The sequence below is a fragment of the Osmerus eperlanus genome, chromosome 7 (genome assembly GCF_963692335.1).
Source record: "Osmerus eperlanus chromosome 7, fOsmEpe2.1, whole genome shotgun sequence".
NCBI lineage: Eukaryota > Metazoa > Chordata > Actinopteri > Osmeriformes > Osmeridae > Osmerus > Osmerus eperlanus.
Genome location: NC_085024.1, coordinates 17,971,430 through 17,990,895, shown reverse-complemented (window position 1 = coordinate 17,990,895; position 19,466 = coordinate 17,971,430). Strand labels below are relative to the sequence as shown.

Genomic DNA, 19,466 nt, shown 5'->3' with positions numbered 1-19,466 from the left:
ACCAAGTACACAGACAATCATGTACAACTGTCATTGGGAGAATACATTTACTTAGCATGACCGTAAACAGAAATGACAAAATGGTACAGTTGATCGATTGCAAAGCAATTCCATGTCAAACATCAAATCCAATTTCTTGATAGAATCCTACTTCAAACTAATTAATTATTCATTAATTATTATTATTAATAATTATCTGCCATAAGGCCTGCATACTGATTATGCTCAAATGTACAAACTGGCAATGTATTAAGGCAGTTACACAGGCATTGACCATCTTTACAATATTTGATGTTTTACAATATCTGATGTTGAAAAGAGGCATATTGCCATCCTTTATAAGGCACAACATTTGCATAAATCTTCTGCACACAATGTGAATAACTTGTAACATGTAACAACATGTTTGGCAGACATTAGTACAAATATGCAAATAATCTAGAAAAGTATAAATCTCATGCCTTAGAAGACAAATACAAAACGTGTTTTTTTGGCACCACTAATAATACCAGTAAAATAGCATTTCCAATATTCACTTTACATCCAAGTACATTATAATTTTGGCCCTGCAATCAGTTAAATATAGTGATGTAGACAGGCTATTTGGTTTTAACTTGTATGATTTACAAAACAAATCCTAAATAAAGTAACAGGTCTGTCAAGTATTCTCAGTTTCAATATGCGTCACTTTGGAGTACAAACAATGTCAAGCTGCTAAATATTTACCTACAGTAGTGAGCATAACAGGTAAATCTGTGGAAAATTGCAGCATATACACAAAGTCCAAAGAAATATGTATCCCTCATACCCCACCACCAAAACCCCCAAAAAGTGTCAGCTAAATCAAGCAAAGCAAGTTAAAACCAAAATAAACTATTGCAATACTACAGCATTGTCCAGGATTCATCTGTAAAATGAATAAGAATTGTATACACATTTCCCACCATAAAAAAATAATTCAACTTCTGTGACACTGACGTGGTCTGATAGAAGATCCATGCACTTAACCAAAATCTATAAAGTGAATAGAGTACATTTGCTATGAAACAAAGCACCATCATTTGTCAATTACAAATGATGGTGAATCATGGTGAATTTCGGACTAGCAAAATACATCATGGTGAATTTCGGACTAGCAAAATACATCTTTTGGACATTTGAACAAGTACAATTTTCTTGAAAGAAAAAGCACCAATGTAATTTTTTATCATCCATAAAACTGGTGCATAAACGACGTGGCCATTCTAATTTCACCCAAATCAACAGATGTTCTATCTTTGTAGTAATATTAATCCAAATGTATACGTAATTAAATCATTCCTCTAGAAATGATACTGTATAGAAACTAATATCAACTACATATGTATTTTTTGGCAAATGCAAAAGTAAACTGTCTTGAAAGCAAGCATAAAGTACAAAAAATGTAATATTGGTATCTATGTTGCAATGCAAATATGGCTTAATGATCCTTATCACAGCCCCCCCCCTCCAAAAAAAAAAAATATAGATTTGTTTTAAATGGCTCCATTGGCTAAAGCTCTAGAATGACCAGACGTGTTTCCCTCCCCAGTTGCATACATTATTGCCTCCCTCCCTAATTCTTCCGATTGAAAAGGAAAAGACATTCGGAACATTCATGGTCATGAATGTGGGCACACCAGGGATATGACCCTAGGTTTCAACTGGTTTGATATTAAATCACAACGTACGTCATGGCAGGGTTTATGTGCGTGTCATGTGTTGACAGCTTAGACTTCAAGACTTAAAACCTTGACACGTATCCAAGTCTACTAGAGGAAGAAGAGCTGTCTATGCCTCTTTTCCTTAGCATACACTGGGCTCTTATACACAACAAGCAATTGCCTGGCCCTCATGCAAAAAAAGCTATAATATATATAAAAGTCTTATTGGATACATGCAGCTCCACAAAACAAGTATGGAAGCTAAACTAACTGCAAATTGTCGCATATGATATATAGTTGATCATATTATATATAACACAAATGCAAATTGAAAGGAAAACAAAGGTAAGAAGTACAAAACAATGCTGTCTCTTCTATAAGTGGACCGAGAGGTTCTTCTTCAGGTGAGGTGCTGCTGCTGTTTGGTTCTACATTATGGAGCAGTTCTCCGGTTGGCGACCTCCCTACAGAAGACAGGAAGAGAAAAAATATGTCAGAGGAAGTGAGTGGACAGGAAGGGGATACAGTTGTAAGAGCTCAGGAATTAGGACAGTGTAGTGGGACACGAAAAAAAATGCTTTCTTGAGTGAGAAAATATGTTAGTGTAATGTGAGAGTAAATAGAATGCAAATAATATATAAATAATACAGGGAGTCAGGTGGCTGAGCGGTTAGGGAAGCGGGCTAGTAATCAGAAGGTTGCCAGTTCGATTCCCGGCCGTGCCAAATGACGTTGTGTCCTTGGGCAAGGCACTTCACCCTACTTGCCTCGGGGGGAATGTCCCTGTACTTACTGTAAGTCGCTCTGGATAAGAGCGTCTGCTAAATGACTAAATGTAAATGTAAATAAGATATATAAAAAAATACATAATCTAAACTGAGTACGGTTATAGTAAGTAATGTAGTAAAAAGCCAACAAATCCATCACGTATTAATTATGAAATTATAAATGTATAGCCTGAAGAAGCATGTTTTTATAATTACATATTTGACCAAATGCCTCAAGCAAATAGTTATTTCCTGCTTATTGGTGGTTTAATTCATGTTGATGAGATGGCAGATTCACACATTTTCTTCCACATGTACCTTTCTGCGTTGGTTGTTGCCAACAATAAAAGATTGTCCAATGAGGCCCTCTGGCAGACCTCCTCCACTGCTGCAGATGGAGCCACTGGACACGCCCGATGAGGTACCGCGATCCGACGTTTGGCCGCACGAGTCGCAGATCACCGTGCGACTCCGCAGGTTGTACTCGCTGTCCACACCGCACGTGCTGTGGGCCGCCTGCAGAGAGAGAGAGACAGAAGGCCATCAATTTCCCCCCATCAGGCTTGTAGGGAACAGGCTCTATGGAGTATGCTTTTGGTCATGTGATGTGAGACTCACCATGTCATCGTCTTCTTCCTGGAATAGGGTGCGTGTTACTTTTCTCATGGCCATCTCCTAGAAAACACAGAAAAACAACATTTGAGTGATTCAGGATCACGTCATTAAAAGCTCAAAAACAGTCAGTTGTGCCTTGGTTATTGAGCTTGGCAACTCATGAGCTGAAGTTGTGGAAGTAGTGTGTGTGTGTGTGTGTCACCTCTCCATTGGCGCTGATCAGGGTGGTCTGGAACAGGTCTCCACTGCCCCAGGTGTTCTGGGTCTTCCACACCAGGTCTGAGGGGGGGTTATGGGTCCCGCCACCTGTAGCTGACCAGATCTATACGGGAGGGGGAAGGGAGGGGGGGGGGAGAGAGGGAGACGAAGGTGAGACGAAAGATACACAACTTTCTAAAACATGTTGTTCATGCGGTTTGAGATCGCATCGATGGCGCGGATCGCTTTGGACTCACAGTGACGGTTTGGCCGGCCTTGAGGGTGAACTTGGGAGGGAACTTGTACACAATGGGGCTGCTGGTGCCCACCTGTCTCTTCACCTGCCAGTGACCCAGAAGCTGGTCCTGCATGATAGAACGGCCAGAAAAGTTGGGGTTCACATTGACCAGCTACCAATGGCCTTATGAGTTTAGTATGAGACTCCAAAGCTGCAAATCAAGGAACCTCCTTCTCTCTGAAAAACGAAAACAATTTTGTGTGTGTTTTTTTTTACCTCGTCGGCCTTGTTGCTGAGGCGGATGAATTTCCCCTCCAGGTCCACCTCGTCCACTGTGACGCGGCCGCTGGCGGAGGCCTGCTGGGCGATGCGCGTGCGTGTAACGGCCCCTGCCCCTGCCAGGCTGGACGTCTCACTGTCGTTGTCGTTGAGGCGGCGCTTCTTGGCACTGACGCTCCCGGAGGAGTTGCGGCTGCTGCTGGCCGTGGTGGCGGCCTTGAGCACGCGGGTGTGCGTGCCCGAGCCCGAGGTGCGGGTGACCGTGACCCGGGTGGGAGGAGGGCTGGGGGAGAGGCGCAGCCTGGAGCAGGCGGAGAACGAACGGGGGGGGGGGGGGGGAGTGGGCATGAGGACAAACTACATCACAGTCGATCATCTAGAAACCTTACTTCCTACAGTCGAGACCCTGGGTTTATCCGTGTCCCTCTCAATGCATGCAAATAGGAGTGTGTGTGTGTGTGAGCTTCGGATGTCGGGTCCATGTTCCTTCCTCACCTCTCCTCCTCCCCTTCCAGCAGCTTCCTGTAGGCGCTGATCTCCATGTCCAGAGCCAGCTTGATGTCCAGCAGCTCCTGGTACTCGTCCAGCTGCTGCTGCATCCTCATGCGCATGTCGGCCATCTCCCGGTCCTTGTCCTCCAGGCGCCGGCGCATCCCGTCCCGCTCTCGCATCAGCGACTCCTCCAGCTCGCGTACCTTGGCCTCCCGTGCCGCCAGCTGGTTAAACAGGGAGAAGGCACATGAGCAAGCGGAAATGGCAAAAACGATGCAAGAGAAAGCGCAAGTCCGTGACGAGGCGGTCCAGATGGAAGATGAACAAGCGTAGGAAAATCCAAGTTTTGCGTTTGGGTTTTTTTTCGTACCTGCTTCTGCAACTGGCTGAGCTGGGACGACATGCCCTCCATTCGCACACGGAACTGTTGCATCTCCTCGTGGGCGGCGCCCACCATGCTGCTGTTCCTGTCCGCAGACTGGCGAGCATTCTCCAGCTGGCAGAAACAGGGGGAGGGGAAAGACATAGACCCTTACCAATTAAGCCATGAGTTTCATTCATTGGGCCACACGCGAACACAAATTCCCCCATGGTGTGGGCCGTCTTACAGGCGTACGTGTGCATGTGTGGGGCTGCTGCCCTACCTTGGAGTTGTAGGTCTTCTCGATCTCTTGCTTGTAGATGCTGACCTGCTCCTCGTGCTGTGCTCTCAGGTCAGTCAGGGCCTCAGACAGCTTCATGTCAAACTCTTGCTGGCGCCCGCTGTCTATTTCCATCAGGCGAGACTCGTGCCTACGCCGCATCTCACGCTGACCCTTAAATGGTCAGAGGGAGAGGAGACGGGCGGTGAGGACATAGTGAGCCATTTTGGCGAAGATAGAGAAGTGTGCGATGACCGGGATGAGTGAGAGAGGTACGTAGAGAGGTGGGGAGAGGGTACACAAAGGTAGACGAGACACAAAGAGAAGCAAAAATGAACAGAGCAAAACGGGCATTAAAAAGGGGGAAAGCCGACGTTTGTCTCACCTCATTGGAAATGTTCTTCTGGAACTCCAGTTCCTCCTTGAGGGTCTGCATGCGGTTCTCCGCGTCCACTCTCCTGAGCATCTCATCCTGCAGCTGCTTCTTGGCATCGGTCAGGCTGCTCTCCAACTTCACAGCGAGAGTGGGTGAGAAAGAGAGAGAAGTTGAAAAGCCGAGAAATGGCGAGGGCATAGAATAATCGGCTGCAAAGATGTACTTCCCTCCTGTGAACAGTAGGTGGCACATGGAAGCCATTCAGTCAACATTCACCACATGGCAAGTTTCATTGAGAAAACGAGGCCTACAACTGCGGCTTGGGCTAGGACAATAGCCTATTGTGGCAGTGAAACATTGTGTGTGGGTATAAAGCCCTCGTAGGAAACAATGTGAAAATGTGTCTGTATGTACTGCGTGTGTATGTGCGTGCGTGTATAAAAGTCTGACGGTATGTTACCTTGGCCAGCTGGGCCTTCAGGTCCCTCACTTCGACTTCTAGAGAGCGCTTCTCCCCCAGGGCTGTGGACAGAGAAGCGTCTTTGGAGTTCAGCAGAGCCTCCAGGTCCCTCAGTCGGGCCAGAGCTGCTTCCAGCTCAGACTCCTTCTTGCCATTCCTGAGGAGAACGAGGAAGGAGATGTACATGGAGTTTAAGTGGTAAAATACCGTAACAAAGAACATCTGTTTCCATTATCAAGGCTTTATAATGTCAGGTAGCATATTAACCCAAGTTGGTTACATAACCTGAGCCTATTGATTCTACCCGGCCAGGTTGAGATCGTGAAAAATGAGTCCCTTTCATAATCCTATAATGAGCATATGATAACAATCCTCCCTAGGACAACAATAACTACTCATCACAAATTAATTAGAGGATCTCTGTTTGACTCATCTCTATCAGCAGCAGTACTGTGGTGACGCGGATATTTGAAAGGGCCATTAAGGAATAAAAAGCCCCGTCCTAAAAAGGACAAAAGCCCATTTGCTTCTGGGCTTCCAACAGAAGTGAAACATGCGAAGCTCTCTGGGAAATCTTGGTTAAATTAAAAACATTCAGGCTTGTTTGCATGTGCGTGCGTTCTGTTAAACATCCCGTAAATGCTCCCAAGGAATAAATCAGCAGTGTGGGTACAGAGAGAAAAACAACCAAACTACTTGGAAGAGTACAAGGAAAAACCGCTATACGGCCAAGCACAGAAGATAAAGAAATGTGTGTATTAGTTTGGTGGTCCAGGAAGGAAACCAGCCCCCCCGTTATTACATTTGGAGTATTCATTGTCACTAATGATGGCCATCTGCTAGGGAGATGACTTCCAGACCACTTACCCAGGCGGGCCTCGTGGTTCCCTGTACGCTGCCAACCCAAAGCGGCTCCCATTCAAATGAAAAGGCCCATACTTCCAATAAGACTAAACTATGTTTAACATGTATGCGTGGTGACATACTGTACATGAATACAATGTGTTGTAACACATTTGCTCTCGCTTATCGTCCTGAAGATCAGTCTGTTCCTCTGCGATTTCAAAAGAGGCTGTGTAGGCCCTGGTGTGCAACAGGGGTTGTGGGTTTTACAAATCTGGAGGTAGCATCCAGCACTATTAACATGAGCATTTCTAAAAAATCACCCACACATTCTTTCAAGAGACTCTTGAAAACGTCCCATTTTTTAAAGATTTTCATCATTGCCGATTGAGAAAACTGTCCACTCATGGATGTGTTCTGGCTTCCCTTGCTTCTCCATAAATGCAGACTCTTGTGACACCTACACACCCCGCACCTCAGCTTATGCAGGAAGAAAGTCATGCGAGTGAGGAATGTGGTGTTCGTCACTGGCCGAGAGAGATGGGGGGGTTCCTGGGAAAAGCACTATTTCTGGTAAGTTCCAGCAAAGTAACTCACCGTCTTGATGCTACAATAGTGTCAGTACATGGACCAGCATTCAGATATGCTCATGCTTGCTTAGAGCACACACACACACAGAACATACATGGCAGCGTTAACTGCCTATCAACTCACAAAACCCTACTGCAAATTACAGCACAACTACCTAGATGGTCAACTAGGGGAAAATGAAACAGCTCCTGTAAATAGAAATTGTACTAATTTTAAAGTTCAACCATATTGGGGTTTGAGTACATTGGGCTCGGATGGGTTCCCTCTGGTTAATAACTTGGGTCCCATTAAAGTGGTTACTCTTCCAGACACTAGATATTTTTTTGTTATGGTGGAACATTTTTATTGTTGCCATAAAATGGGTAATTAACATTATAGCGATTGGGGAACATGGAGGAAACCTAAGAGAGGGTTGTTACTTATTGGTTGTTATGAGGTGTGAATGTGTTGTTTGTGTGCATTCCTAAACATGAAGAAATGAATATGTGCACTCAATTGTAGAGCTATTGTCCCAAACAGGTGGAAGGTGCATGGGTGTGTGTGCATACCTTATGTCATAAAAATGACCAATTATTGTAAAAAACAAACAAACATGTAATTCAACATAAAAATGTATTTTGCATTGTATGTAAATGCATTCATCTCCAGGTTTCTGTTCCAGAATAACCTCACAACTACAACAATGGGGGAAGGGTGTGAGGAAATCAACAACAATGTACAATGCACTTGTGTGTGTTTGTATGCTGTGCGTATGAATAAATGTGTGTGGGTGTGTAAGTATGTGTTTGTTATTTCATGAGTGACTGTGTTTGTCCATTTGCATTATCCCATTCGACTTTTGCATGAATTGACCGCACTGACTTCTATTTTAAATAAAGCTCAACCTTGTTTCCATTAAATCTTGGAACAGACAGATGTTCATGGATTTATGTTTAATTTTGTTCATCAAACAGATGCCAGTTATGAATGATCTGTAGTTTATACTATACTGTACCAGAAGAATCGAAGTCAGTCTAAACACCGCTAATTTACAGAATTAGAACCATCTGTATACATATGTGCTGCTTTACTAATGGCATTAAGACCATCTTTAAATCAAATATTTACAGAACATGTTGAAAGTGTACACTGTGAGAGTACATGTATAGTAAGCCGTTTCATCTTGATGAAATAATTCTGCTCTCTGACACAAAGGACATACGTTTTTGCCCAGTTTATGGTGTGTTGGTTAAGCCTTTTCACAAATACTCACAAACACCATTCCTCGATAATAGGCTGTTCTTTGTTTTATATTAGGTCAAAAGAATTTGTGTTTTTAAACAGGTAAGGCTAAAAACATTTTACCGGAATATAGAGTACTGTGAGCAAGGGACACACTGGAACGAAGAAGAAATGGAGAAAACGTTTGTATTAGGAAAAGAAACGAGCTAGTAAAAGGGAAACATGGATAAAGACAGAGGGTGGATGCTTGTGTTTGTGAGAGAGAGTAAGAGAGGAGAAATAATAAAAGGAGGAATGTGTCGGCTCAGCCCCCAGCCTTCGGGTGACTCACTGCTATCTTTGTCCACCTCAATGACGAGCATGGAGAGCGCCTTACACGCCCCGCACCAAAAAAAAAAAAAAAAGAAGAAACCCACAGTCCTCCCTGTTTTGCTGTGTCGTTACTATGACAACCAGGGCCTAGTTGTCAGGCCTTCAGTATGGCATTTCCCTCCACGTTTTTGGGGGATTGGAAGGAAAGGAAAAAGGAGGTGGACCTTCCATTGTGAATGTTTATTTTCAGGATATTCCAGAACTGAACAGCGTGGAAAAGCCTTGTAAGCCCACAGTGGAAAGTCTAGCCTATAATTTCTAGGACACGGCCGATGCATCATTATGAAAAGGGTACAGTAATTCAAAAGTAATACCTAAATACAGTGGGTACAGTAGGTATGCACTGAACAGACTGTGTAAATGTCTACATTTGAGGATGGAAACTTCTCCTGTCATTGAGATGAAACAGATAATGTTGCACTAAATCACTGAAATAGCAAAGAGGCTTTGAGAAAATATGAATTGCTAATGAGATACTTTGCAGTTTCAGCCACATTAAAAATGACTAAATGGAACCACTTTCTTTATGATTACAAATTGGTATATTTTCAGCAACACCTTTTGCATTCACCAAATTGTTTGTCATGTTTGGCAGAAAATTCACTGTGGATATGTTTAAGTATGCAATTCAGGGTCATTTAAGATTGCAAACCTTGGACTATTACTGGGTTAAAGGTCGGAGTAACCGACTCCATCATGTTTCTCTCTACCTGGAAACCACAACCCTTACCCAACAGCAGCATAGCACCGATGTTACATTTCTGTAGAGTTGCCCTCAGTCAGGGGGTGCAAAAAGCTCTATGTGCCATCAGTGAGGCCACAGGGGCTAAGAAGCACTTCACCGCCTCATTCGCTTCCTGTGCTACTACAAACAAAATTCCTCTGTGGGGAGTTGGAAGTGCTGATTGATCTGCACGGTGTGCTACTATGGCACTGTGTTTATTCACGGGCCGTCTGGTCGACATGTGTAAACTAGAAAGGGGTGGGGTCGCACGATGAGTCATTCTTTCAACATTTAGGGAATACACCAGGGTTCCCCCTCATTTTTCCCGCCAGAAAAAAGTTCCCACCCCCAAAATAAATTTCCTGCCAGGACGTTAAGCGGTACCTACACATGCAGTGGAGCGATTCTATGAAAGATTGAGACTATAAGAACAAGAAGTGAGTAAGGAAGCCAAAGGCAGACGAATAACAGTATTTACATTTAGTCATTTAGCAGACGCTCTTATCCAGAGCGACTTACAGTAAGTACAGGGACATTCCCCCGAGGCAAGTAGGGTGAAGTGCCTTGCCCAAGGACACAACGTCAGTTGGCATGACCAGGAATCGAACTGGCAACCTTCGGATTACTAGCCCGATTCCCTCACCGCTCTGCCACCTGACTCTATTTAAGTAAACAGAGTCCAGAAATAGCAATGGTACTTTCCACAAACAACAGCCCTATACAATGTGTCACTGGAGCTACAAATGCATGTTTTACATGTAACTATAGCAACCATAAAATTTGAGATTGGCGCAATGGACCTCTAGGCCTATGACATGGCATCAGGTGGAGGTGGGTTTGTGCAACAAGCGAGTAAGATATGAAAAACATCCACATCCGATAACACCACCAAAGAGCAGTTACTGTTGCTCAAACATCATACACTCAGTCAGCAAACACAATGTAAACACTGACATCCGCAAAAAGCCTTGAGTCATGACAACTGAATGTGCCTTCCTAAGTCCATCCCATTCTGTCCCCCATATCAAACACAGTTTTCAACAAGGAAAGGAAAGTCTGTCAATCACTGATAAAGCCTTTTATGCAGGTCTGACTGTGTGTGGGCTTTTAATAATTATTCTACGGCTAGTCAAACACCTGGTGCCTGTCTTTTGACACTTTGGCTGGTTTGTGTAAAAGGCTAGCCATCACCTTTGTTTAATCAGATTATCTTTGCAAGATAAGGAAATGTTCAGTGTATAGGTAACCTTTGTCTGCTGTCCTTCAATAGTGCCCTTGCAATACAGAAAATACTCTAGACTATTAACATTAACAAAAAACAAAACAAGATTTTGAGAGAATTTAATCCACCATAGTTACTATACTGTAAGGAAAATAACATGGGCTGAATCTAATTGTTTCCATGCAGCCAACTTTGGTAAACCCTGAACAGTATACAGTAACAACAAACTGTGGTGTGGCTAGCTCTGCCGTTGAGTAAACAGTCATATATGTCTTCCACTCAGTGCTCTCCAGAGAGACCTTGGTTGCTGCTCCACCCAGCTGCATTTGGTTACTACAAAGTCTTTCTGAGCTGGGGCCATGTAGATGGAGTAAAGCGTGCGGCGCTGACATTAGCATGGAGCTAACAGCAACAAAAAAGTGTGCTGTGTGTAGGTAGTTTAGCATCGGTGTTAGCACTGGGAAGCTACCAAACTGTAACAACTAAACTAACAGCTGTGAGGTAACGTGGGACACAATCAAACACAGTATCCAGAGAGAGAGAAACATATCAAATGCAGTTGACATTTAGTGGAAATAGTCTTCACAAATAGTAAGAAAGAAGAACTGGGTTACAAACAGAGTATTGGGCCTGGATACAATTGGTACATGATGTATCCCAACATGGGAGGACAGTTAGCATCTCCACAGCTAAATACCCCATTTTCAAAAGGACCCAAAAGAATGTTGAATATAAACCATTTAGAAGATTGATGATAAACCATTTTCAAGCTAAGATTTCATAAGCTCAGCCAAACAAAGGAAATTCTGAGTGACACTAAATGCAACGCATCTGGAGGCATCTCGCCATATTCAAACATCATGTCTAGTCGAATTATATGGAAAGGTTGGTTACAAATGTACATTAGCGTAAAGAACCAATGAGAGGAATTGTAAGGAATTGAAGTTGTGCAAGTTAGTGTTGGCACACCCAACTTACCTACTAGCAAACGGGAACTCCCCAATCAGTAGAATGTATGTGTGTGTGGTCCCGTGTGAGTGTGTTTGTGTGTTTCAGCATCTTAAAGTGATTTAGCCCGTCAGTTATCAAGTGACTCATGCAGCTTGGCAAGATCCTGAAGAGAACAGAGCACCATGGAAACTCTGATCCACAAACTCCACTCTCTCCACACACACACAGTCTTTCCAAACCACCATTGCCCTTCTCAGAACCCAGTCCTGGGTCCAGTGAAGCATAAACTCTACTCTTTCATTATCTAAACAGAACTCAACCCAACGCCATCCAACACATCTACAGACACAGTGCATATGTTTTCCGCTGCAGTGTACTGAGCTAAGGCAAGTAGAGCAAGAAGCCACGAGACTGTACTGTAAAATACTTTCTCTTACACAGACTGACAGTTCCATAGGGATACTGCATTTTCTAATAGCTACCACTTAGCATCAAAAGGTTCTACTGAAGTCCTGGCACCATCATTAAAAAAAAGAAGAAAAAAAGGGGGTCAAAGGGGGTTCCCCCCCTTGGCCCACATCCAAACCCAGGGAGCCTTGAGTCTAGATGGCCCTTTGCACAATAAGACACGGGAAGGGTAGGTCTCGCGTCACATGATACAGGCTGAGGTCATTGTGGAAGAGCATGGGGCTGCCCTGGGGGAAGACATTACAGGGAGCAGAGACAAGCATCTCATGAGTCTCACTGAACTCATGCCTCCTGGGAGAAGACATAGAACAATCAGTTGTCATAGTAGGCATTTATTTTCCTGAGGATGCAAAACATATCGTTCTTGACTGTTCATTCTGTTGTATGAAGAGCTGACAGTTGGCTAAAGCAAACCCTGAATCCCCTTTGCTGAACACGTTTCATTCAAAACGTTTTCAATACAAAGGTGCTAATGAAAAGCTTTGTTTTCCATCTTCTCTAAATCCACAAGAATGCAGACAAGGGTGTGACGCCAACATATCTCCTCACTCATCTCACATACTTGACCTTTTGCAAGATATTCATATCCTGCAGTATTTGAGGGCCTAAAGCATGCATTTAATGGAGGGTTTGCGTGTAAAAACCGCAAAGCATTTAAACAGCTTTCACAGCTGCATCATCATTGACTGAGTGCATGTGTGCTCTTGTCCATTAAAGGACAAAGCAGCTTAAAATGTCCAGTTCAAAAATATCTTGTGATAACAGCTCGACAAAGAGATTGAATGGATTCCTCCTGTCGTACAGTGAAATCTAAGCATGGCTTGCTGTGTGATCAAAGGAAGGTAGGGAGCATTACATCAGTGACTGCAATAGTATGACATCAGAACTTCCTTGGGCTATAAATAATTGCTCACTCATTAAAAACGATGGTTTTCACAAATATTAGGATTAACAATAGACTAGCCTCCGTCTGTGACTGGAACCTTCTCTTCACCTCTGAAAGTCTGTCTTTATTCCCTCCTCTTTTTACATATGATCCAGGAAAGGAATGTGACTCTTTAGGTATCTTTATGGATGATTACAGGGAGGGAAAGACTTTGCCCATTCCAAGAAGTCAATGAAGTGAATGAAGAGTAAGTGGACTGTATAACATTTTAGTGACATGTGTATGCTACAGAGTTCATATGACTATTGCTGTGTGGGCTCGATAGGACCGGGATAAGTACTAAGAGGAAACTGAAATGAAATAAATTCACACTCAAGGAAATGGGTTTACGCTGTGTGATACATACATTTCCTGGTGTGCCCTCTGATAGTCCCTGACACCAGATGCTTGAAAGACATTCACACTTCTTTTATACCAAAAATATATACAGCTCCAAAGCATGGACATTTTAAAAGTAAAATTGACTTGATCACCTAGGAACCACATGTGATTGTTAGTGTCTATATATCCAGGTGTACAGAAAAGGGCAGGGGTGGATCAATGCTTAGGGGAAATCCACATTAATTTAGAATAGTGTTCATACATTACTGTGCAATTACTCAGCAGCAATTGCCTGCATTAAGATGTTTCAATGTCATACTTGATAAATTATAATGTTTCTTATGTTGTTAGCACTGGCCCATTTGTATAATTATGCAATATTGTAAATTGTAATAGAGATTATGCTATGCTATTTCACTGTCTTGTAAAATACAGCTAACCACTGTAATACCGCTACAACTGTGCCATTCCAGTCCTTGGTTTTCTGCTGCACTTACTATATGCAGTTTTTGTATGTTATTTTGGATATATAAGTCTGCTGATCAAATACATTTAAAAAACAAAATGGCAGTGGATACAGACAGGAAAGTTTTACAGGAACCATTTCCACACAAAGGCTAATGTGTATTAGGTGGGTTTCAGGGGGGCTTCCCCACACATGTTCATATTTCACAGTCATTGGCACAGCTCAGGTGCTTGGTGGGCACGAGACCCAAACTTCTACAGTGCACAAGATGAGTATGCTGACTGGATGACTAAACTAAACCTTGACACATGTGGCCACATGGGGCTATGGTCTGTAGCTCCTTGTTTTAGCTTAACGTCATGTAGTGCCTTGTGTCTGAACTTTTCATTATCAGCTTTCTGCTTTCATCAAAAGACATCTGCTTTTGCCCATAAGGCTCTCGGTTAGTGTCTTGCATTCCACAAGCACCTGTTTTTGTAAAATATAACTTCTTTATAAATAGTGAATCGTTTACAGGGCAATGCATGTTTTAGTACATAGTAGTTAGCATTCTAGGCCAGTACCCTGAGGGGGAAATGTGTGACACAAACACAAAGACGCTTGTAGAGGGCCCACACAAATGTCTGAACAGGTGTGACCAAATACTAGCCATGATAAGTGACAGCTTTGACTGTTGCACTACACAGTGTAGAGTCAATCTAAAGGCCAAGGGAATGTGCAGCACTTTGGTACAGTTAGAGTTTCACATTTTAATAACACTAAGAAACAGCTGAAAGGAAGACAAAACAACTCTTTGTATTTCCATTAACCGTGCAGCAAAACAGTTGCATATCAAAATGAGAATAGATGTTCCATTTGGTTGTTGAGTTTGCCATGTCTTTCTAACCCAATAGGGGAGCCAGTATCAATCTGTTAGTATTAATAAACATATGACTCACTACTCTAGTGTGGAAGTCTACGTATAACCCGCTTCCTGGACTTAGTTCCAGTCAGCCCATTCCCAGAGTCTCTGGGGCCCTGAGAAGAAGGGAAGAAAAAAAAAAAAAAAGGAAAAAGGATAGAAAAAAAACTCTGAGTCACCACCCTGTCACACGCCCATGCCAGGACTCCCGGGGGCCATGGCAACCAAACACTGGCAAACAGGTTGGCTTCTGCGTAGAGCGTGAGTCATAACGACTGACACATTTCCGCCGCCTATGCATCAAAAGATTTGTTTTACATTGTAAATTAAAACTAATGATATGATAACAATTTGTTTTATAAATTGTTTTATATCTACTGGTGTAACTAGGGAGCTGTAAAGGACGCCTCAGAAAACAGAATGTGAGGCTGAATGGGTCCTTTACAAACAACCCACCCCACCTCACTTTGATGTTTCAATGCCCTAATAGACCCATGCTCATCTACCTTACCACAAGCATCACTAACAATGATGTCCAAATGCTCCAATTCACTTATGTCAACAGTAGGAGTCCACACCCTTATGAAGGCCGACGCCCAAAAATACATGTAAAGACAAAGGCCTTTCCTGGTCAGGCCCCACCCAAACCTGGGTACATTTGCAGCACTACACAAGGATTCACTACATTCTTTAAAAGCTACAGTACTCTGTAGCTCTTGCCCACCATGCATTTTCATGTTCAGACAACATAATTTCTACATTTCTAATGAACATTAACGAACTGCAGTCATAGGTAAGTGAAAAGGTATGTTCAGTTGAGTAAGCTTCCACTGTTTTGGCAATATTTTCCCTGTTTGGTTTCCCAAGAACAAAAACCTGATGCATAAAAGATGAAGCATAAAACCTTTTGTATGGGCAGGATCCGCGCAAAGGCCAGGTCTTATTTGCTAGTCGATTTCATTCTCTCAGACACACTCTAACCCCAGTTTGACTTCACCAAGACTGCAACACATTCCTGGGAAGTTATTGCAGGCATCAGCATGTTGCAGGGAGAGAGTGCAGGGGGTACTTTACTATGGTGAGAATTATCCTGGAGTAACCCAAACCCCAAACCCAAGCTTGACATCAAATAGAGTCGCTTATAAATGGGATGCAGGTGAACATTAGAATAATGATTTGGATACCTGCGTGGTATTGCCTAGCATATCAGAAAGGTTGAAGGTATAAACTGGTAAACCTGGTCTCTGGGATTGATTGAATAGCATCTTTGGAGTTGGATAATGATTCTCTCGGGATGCCTGGGATGCTTGGGTTGTTGAATGACTCAGACTTGTTATTCAAAGGAAACAGAGTGATGTGTTTGTCAGAGGTGTGGACCCTATGGCTGTGCCCACAAGGTTAAGGTCCTAATGGGCCTGAAGCCATGAAGCTGTATTTCACAACTAGCTTGAGGGCCTATTCAATCACCTGGAATGTGGTCTCCAGGTCCTTAAGTTTTGTTGGTCTTCATACCCATTTCTTAACCAATACCAAAGTATGTAAAGCCTTGAATTATGGGATTTAAGAAATATGGTAAAAGTGGAGGTGTAGCATTATACAGGTTGTTTTTACTCACTGTGAAAGATATGGGAAACATTAATAAATGTAATTTTGATCTGTCACTCATATCAATATGCTCTGCAGCAAATGGCCAGCTAACTGTTGAGTCAGCCATGTTGAAATGGAAGGGGAGTGGAACATAATGCAACATGGGAATACCTGAACGTGTACTTCTAATTGCAGGTTACTGTACGAGGCCAGCCCTCGTCAGTTTACAGAAGTGCCACACTTCACCACATGATAGTTCCTTGTTTTCACCATTATCTCTTACTTTGTTCCCCACAGCCTCACATCAATGATATGCGGCTGTAAACATGTATTACGATAAATAGACGTAAGTATTTAATCATACAGAAAAGTTATTTTCTATTGACCAATAATCTAGCCAAAGCTAGAGTAACTAGTAGTGGCTGGTAGATATGATCTTTGGACAGGAACAAATCATGCCACATCTCAGCACCTACTCCTGTTCAGCATACTCCATCTAAATAATGTGATCTTGATAAGTTACAATTAAATCAATAGCGTAAAGATACCTTAAGTACAGCCCCTGGCATCCATGTGTGGTCCTACCTGGCTTTGAGCTCCTTGTACTCCTCTCTGACTTTGCTCAACTCCAACTGCAGGCGCGCCCGCTCCTTGGCCACCGAGTCCAGGGTCTTGCGGGCGTCAGCCAGTTCGGTCTCATAGACCGACTTGACGCCCGTGAGCTCGCGGCTGATCTCCGTCTCAGACTCGGTGATGCGTAGCCGCAGCCCGGCGTTCTCCGCCTCCAGCGAGCGCACCTTGTCGATGTAGATGGCCAGGCGGTCGTTGAGGTTGCACAGGTCCTCCTTCTCCTGCAGCCGCGTGATGCGGGCTGGGGAGACGGCCCCCGGACGGCCGCTACGCTTCTGACCTGGGGTTTCCATGGTAGCTCTGGAGGCTCAAAGAGAGGCTTAGGAAGAGGGGGGGGGGGCTAGCTGAAGAGGATCAAGAGGGGGGGAAAGAGGAGAAGAGCTGGTGGTCAGATGTTGGATAAGGAATGATGCTTCCCATCTCCTAATGCTTTCTCTTAATTGTCTGTTGCAGACATGGGTAACTTCTAATAGCGTGTATAATATGTTCTCTGCAGGTGGAGGATCATATGAGTTGTAGGCGTCATGTGCAAGTTTGCTCACAATATCCCATCACAAGTTAGCCTTGTGTAACTTTCAAGTACTCATTAAATTGTGTTGGAGACACTTATTTATCCTCTCAGACAGTTTAACACCATACCTAGGACTCACTTAAGTAGGATTCAATAGTATTACAATCTTCATAACTGGACCCAGGAAACTACAAAAGCACAATGCTGTTAACTAAAGGCCCTTCAGCCATAAACTACTTGCTGGAAAAGTAAAAAAAAGTGCCTCCGCCCACACCCGCTTGTTCAAAGCCTCTTCATGACACCACAATCTTGACTAGACTTCGCCATAAAACAAACACAGCCGCATGACCAGATTAGGACATCCACTTTCCCTTTCGTCTAGATGTAAGAGAATTACCACATGGGAGTATATGGCAGAACCGTTCTGCAATAAAGTCTCGAAAATAGGTCATCCTTACCTATCTTAAAATGAAACGGACCGCTTATCTTATTCATTCATGTCATATCACAATGAAGATACACACAGTACTCAAAGATCATGACTGAAAACTGAACAGATAAGCTTTCAAGTGGGGCTTACTAGCTCTACTTGCCCACTCCAAACCTGTGTCCAAACCAGCCTTCTTTGCATATTCAAGAGTCAAGCATTACAATATCATAGCACGCAATTTTTTTCAAAAGTGACACAAGTCACTGCAAGTCACTGCAAGTCAAATAAAGTAAGAGGACCTTTCTTGTAAGTATGTCTGAAAGATTAGATACAAGTTACAGAACTCTACCACCACACAGCACACACCTTCTTTAGCACGCATGACAACATTCAGTGCAAATACAGAAGTTAGAGCAAAAAACTCCAGGCCTTACCTCAGCGTGGAGAGGGAAGTTGTTAGGTAAATCCTTCTGGAAAAGTGGGTGTGTGCGATTGAGTTTGAGAGTGAACAAATACAGCTGTCTAGAAGTTTCTGGTGGTGTACGTGAGAGCTGTAGGTAGGGTATATGGTCCTCTCTAGCGGTGAGCGTGGTGAAGGAGATCGGTTCAGTGCTGCCTGGCCGCTTGGTCGTCTGCGTGTGCCTTTGGATCGTGCCTGAGACTGGTTGCCTTGCAGTCTCTCCCTGCACATGTACTGCTGAAGGGGGCGGGGGAGAATGAGGGACAGAGCAGGGAGGGGTGACAGGGTGTGCGAACGGGAGGAGGTGGGGCTGGGAGAAGCCGGGGCTGGACATGTTCACAGGCGCAGCAGTTGTTGGATCTCCCTCTGCACCACTTCTCTCCCCTTTCCTTAGCTCTTTTCTTCTGACAGTTGCTTCGCTGAGTTTCCAGTAGCTTGCACATTGGTGTATCAGTGAAGGCTTCGACATTAAGTGCAACGTAGTAACAACAAGAAGCAAGGTAAAAGTCTGCCTTGATTCACACTTTTACTGAACAGCCAAGATTAGGATAGATGTGTCAGTCTAGAGTTAAGATTAAAATCATCTATAATCACCAAAAACGTCAGGGAAATAATTCCCAAAGAAACAAAATCGTATCTGAAGAACAACAGTCTGAGTCAGAATAGAGACAATTCCACGAAAACTGTAAATCCAATACCATGGAAGGACACAGCCAGTCCCGTGGGCCATCCTCAAAAATCTCAGGCAGCGTTAAGATGGATCTGCATGTATTTATCGCCCCGGGGTGGAGTTAATGAAGTCCAAAGTTGGTTAAAGACAGTTCTTGTGTGTGTGTGTGTGTGTGTGTGTGTGTGTGTGTGTGTGTGTGTGTGTGTGTGTGTGTGTGTGTGTGTGTGTGCGTGTGTGTGTGGTGAGGGTGGTGGGGAGGGGGGGGCGTGGTTGCACACATTTGGGCATTGTTGCCCTAAAGCCCAGAAGAAGTAGTTATGGGAGTACTCTGGCAAGGACCAAGAAGTGGAAAGGAACATTCAATCTGTGTTTTTTTCTCTTTATGATTCATACGTCCCAGTACT

The 19,466-nt window shown here is 43.6% G+C and overlaps 3 protein-coding genes across 3 annotated transcripts in view; 1 reads left to right on the top strand and 2 right to left on the bottom strand.

Moving 5' to 3' along the window:
• Positions 1-22: 22 nt before the first annotated feature.
• lmna (lamin A) lies at positions 23-18,633 on the bottom strand. The gene is made up of 13 exons (XM_062465445.1): positions 18,367-18,633; positions 16,947-17,335; positions 5,749-5,905; positions 5,298-5,423; positions 4,916-5,086; positions 4,642-4,767; positions 4,275-4,495; positions 3,777-4,080; positions 3,520-3,627; positions 3,267-3,386; positions 3,068-3,124; positions 2,768-2,965; positions 23-2,146 (listed from the first exon to the last, which is right to left on the bottom strand). Exons 2-13 carry the CDS (start codon positions 17,282-17,284, stop codon positions 2,111-2,113), a joined length of 1,962 nt encoding a protein of 653 aa, XP_062321429.1. The 5' UTR covers positions 17,285-17,335; positions 18,367-18,633; the 3' UTR covers positions 23-2,110.
• tmem176l.4 (transmembrane protein 176l.4) overlaps positions 9,921-19,466 on the top strand; it is a 53,782-nt gene continuing 44,236 nt past the window's right edge. Inside the window, exon 1 of the mRNA XM_062465452.1 lies at positions 9,921-9,924. The gene's annotated coding sequence lies outside the window, so the exon portion shown is untranslated. The remainder of the gene's footprint in view (positions 9,925-19,466) is intronic.
• lamtor2 (late endosomal/lysosomal adaptor, MAPK and MTOR activator 2) overlaps positions 11,240-19,466 on the bottom strand; it is a 41,628-nt gene continuing 33,401 nt past the window's right edge. The window contains exon 5 of the mRNA XM_062465458.1: positions 11,240-11,249. The gene's annotated coding sequence lies outside the window, so the exon portion shown is untranslated. The remainder of the gene's footprint in view (positions 11,250-19,466) is intronic.